We start from the raw sequence: 3884 nt of genomic DNA, 5'->3' as shown, positions 1-3884 counted from the left end.
GGCTCTCTAGTGTGTTTTTATTAAGTAATTTTGTCAAACAAATCACCACCTCCGGTCTTCAGCAGAATGTAAGAATACCACCACTTACTACACTAAGAAATACATATTACATTACTGTATACTCACATGCATCATTGTTTTTATTAAGCACTCAGTATGTGTTCAGCGTAGTATAAACATTAAACAAGATTATTCGTCCCCTGGTGAATTTACAGTCTGAAAGAGCTTCATAGGAAGGAGCAGTAATAACATATCATTAAAACACCACCTTGAATTTAATCCCTTTTTGTTTCCCTGTGGTTAATACTCATTTGCTGTTGATCATGACTGATGTATCCTGCCATGTCATGCAGTGCTGGTTTATGACGTTACAGCCCCCAGTTGTCCACTCTACCCCTCTGTGGGAGGTCCTTGTTCAGCGTGAGGGGAAGAAGAGAGCATATGTCTGTGTTTCAGCTGCTGTCGTACAAAACCCAGCAGCATAGCTGAAACCCACCTTTGATGGTACTCTGTGCTAAGACCTTGGTGGTTGTATCAAAGCACAGTTTCCTCTTGCCACCTAAGCTTCCTGTAAGGACAGCTGGAAATACGAGTGTCTTCAACAGCTGCAGCAAGATTCTCTGAAGCTCATGTGTTAAAGCCCTGAGAGAAGACACATTGCAAGATGCAAGTGGAAACAGGGGCATCCAGCTTTCACTGATGTCTGTTGGATTTAGGTGCCCAATTCACTTTTATATCTTTATAGCAGCATAATTTTAGGGGAGAATTCTGTAGCCAATGGGATTTTTTTAAGACATTGGAGCTTTTCTGGGCAGAGCACATCATATGGCTTGGACCATAAAAGGAACTGATACTCCCCAAGGGAAGCAGGACTCTTGAACTGAAGGAGTCGGCAGGTTTGAAAGTTTTTAAGTTTATCTGCTTATTTAAAGAGTCACAGCATAGTTGTCTGCCCTGAAACAATTTCTGTTCCAGTTTCTGCTCTGGATTGCACATATTATTTGTCAGAGAAATTATTTCAGAGACATTTTTAGAAGTAACCACTGAAAGCATGCTGCTTTCTTAAGATAGCTTTTTGCTGAGTAAGCTAGAACCACTGCCTGGAAGTTGAAATCTGAAAAAAAACTAGAAAAAACACATACTGTTCATTCGTGTTTGGTTTTGGGTTTTTTTTTAATAGTGAGGTTGACTATCTGTTAGAACAAACTCTAAAGGAAAATTCTGTCTCCTGAAATTTTCAAATCAAAATGTGATCCTATTTTGGAAGTTGTAGTCAAGTCCAAGTTACCAAATTTAGTATTGAGGTCACTGATTAAAATTTTTGGAGCTGTACTGTAGAGGAAGTTAGCATGGATTAATCTAATTGTTGGCTCTTTCTGGCCTTAATATCTGTAGTCTGTGTCTGTAGTAGAGTGCAACAGTAGGATTGTGCTGGCGAGTATGTTGGGTAGATACAGAATGTGTATTGATTGCTGGGGGAAGGAGGAAGTATGGTGGCTTTATTATTGTCTTTATTGTGGTAAATTGATTTACTGGAGGAGAGGGAGAAGTTAATTCTCCGTATCGATCGTGCTATGTTCCGAGGCCCAAAAATTAATGAGTATCACTTTCTCTGTAAAGGTGTTTTGTATCTTGTTAATGTAAAAGAGAGAATGCTTCTTTGGTTATTGTACTCTGCTTCTTCTCATGCTTTTTGCCTTTTTTTTTTTTTTTTTTAAATGCTACAGAGATGAGAGACCCATTCATGCACGCTTTAATTCCTGATTTTGTGTTATAAACAGGTTAGGATTTGACTATGGCAGTGCAGTTCCTGTGGAAGGCATCTGTGTGGTTAAAGAAGCACAAGATCACTTTGTTGGCCGTTTCTTGCGTGGGACTGTTTGGCGCTAACCTTTCCTATCATGTGTTTCCTGAGCAGACATTCAAACTGTTGCATGAGTGCTGGTCAGAGGGGCAGCCAGCTGAGCTTTCACAGAAGCTCTGTGGTGTCTTTCAGGATGTCCTTCAAGATACTGATGTGAAGTCCACTGACTCCTATCGAGCCTTTGCAGCTTCTGGCTTCCACCCTGTGAGTGCCGGAATCCCCTGGCTGCCTGCAGGCTCTTTGGTGGGCATCCCGCCTAATTTTGATAGCACATCTGAGGATAAAAGAGGAATAGTCAACCATGTTGTTGTGGTCAATGGCAAGGAAGTGGACTGGGAGAACAACGAAGGTGTTGCTTTGAAAGAAGCTCTGACGTTTTCACTTGAAGCTCAGAAGTTTGCCATTGCCAGAGAAGTTGTGTATTTGCAGAATGGCAGCCCTTTAGCGATTGCAGTTGTGGCTCCAGCTTGCTTAGCTGGTACATTTCTCTGTGGGAGAGGTATAAAACTGCTTCTGGGTTTATCTCCTGGCCCCATTTTACTTCGCAGCATCTGTAACCTCATAACTGCTGCTGGTGGACTAATGTGCTATTACGTTTCTTATGATGCTGTGACCTATCATCTAGACTGCAAGGCTGACAGAAAGGCAGCTACCATTTCCAAAGACTATGCCAGCGGTGGGGTTGAATTTTATGATAAAATCTTGTCCCGCAACAGGATTCTTCGTGGTCTGATGGGCAAACAGGGGGCAAAAATGTATGCCCCGAGTGGTAACCTTTTCCCAAGGCACTGGTTCAGAATAAAGTACACGCCGTACACTTACCGAAGAGATTTGATTGTTAATATTTTAAGAGAGCTCCAGGCACAGGAAGGGAGTGCTTGAATTTTAAACTTGTGAATTACGTATTCTCTTGGAACACTGCTGTTCTGCTTTTTATTTTTTTTTTTTCTCTGTATCTTCATTAGAATTTCGGAGTTTACTTTTGCATATAGTTCGAAAGGAGTTATTGCACATTCTGTGAATAAAGAATTCTCTCTTAAAATATTAAAGACTTGCTTCAGAAGTGCTCTGTTCTGTGTGCATCTCAAATCACACGACCGCTGAGGAAGGGAACTTCTCAGAAGCTGTTCTGGAAGTTCTGTTGCTCTGCTCTGCCTTCCTGCCAGTGCAGTCTGGAAAATGGAAATGGTAAATTCCAACAGAGTTTTGGGAGCATTTTAATTTAAACTGGGCTGTTTGTGTGTATGTTTGCCGTTCCTCCTATGGAACAACCCAAAGATGGTTAAAAGACTGGGCAACTGTGTCATGCTGTTACATAAATACCAAGACAGTGTTTCTGGTGTTTTTTTAAATTCTTGTACTGTGTAAATGTTTAAGCTGCAATCACCATTCTTCAGTAGGGCATACTAGTTATGCTGCAGTGCATACTATTACAGCTAGATTATTACCAGCACCTGAGTAATTTAGCTTAAATCTAGTTCTGCTCTATACATGACATGGTGACTGCAGCACATATATCTTGAATATTTCCTAGCAGTGGTAGTATGTAACATGAGGGTCACGGGTTGGTTGTTTTCTCACAAGTGGGATAAGCATGTTCAGGGGAGGGTTTTCTGTCTGCTTTGGTACGGTTGTTGTTTCATTTAAACATACATGTGGATGTATGTCACCTTTTCTGTCAAAGAAGGCAAGGTCTAAGAAATAAGTCTGGCATTTGGTGCAGAAACTGGTGAGGTCTGTGATCAGGAGTTGCCAAAGGAAATTATTCTCCTGTTTCAGAATAGCCTAATAAGGTTTTGTCTGGCAGAACCGAGCTTTGCCCAGGATTACTAATCCTCTGGAAGAAGGGTCTTTAGTGTACGGGCAGTAAATTTTCCACTATAGCCTCACCTTGGAGCTTTTCTGTAATCTCCATGACGATAGTTCTCAAACTTTGTAGCTCCCTCTTTTCTGTGTTTCTATTGCAGCCGTTCCGGTAGCCCTCCCTGGTGACATCACTGCAGTTCTCCTCGTCTCTGTT

General features: G+C 41.4%; 1 protein-coding gene across 1 annotated transcript; it reads left to right on the top strand.

Moving 5' to 3' along the window:
* Positions 1-1795: 1795 nt before the first annotated feature.
* Positions 1796-2804, top strand: TMEM177 (transmembrane protein 177). Its single transcript, XM_009489488.2, has one exon. The coding sequence runs from the start codon at positions 1796-1798 to the stop codon at positions 2744-2746; it is 951 nt and encodes a 316-aa protein (XP_009487763.1). The 3' UTR covers positions 2747-2804.
* The last annotated feature ends 1080 nt before the right edge of the window (positions 2805-3884 follow it).

This window comes from Pelecanus crispus, chromosome 5 (assembly GCF_030463565.1).
Source record: "Pelecanus crispus isolate bPelCri1 chromosome 5, bPelCri1.pri, whole genome shotgun sequence".
In the NCBI taxonomy this organism is placed as follows: domain Eukaryota; kingdom Metazoa; phylum Chordata; class Aves; order Pelecaniformes; family Pelecanidae; genus Pelecanus; species Pelecanus crispus.
Note: the sequence above shows the minus strand (reverse complement) of the source record. Positions and strands in the feature narration are given on the sequence as shown.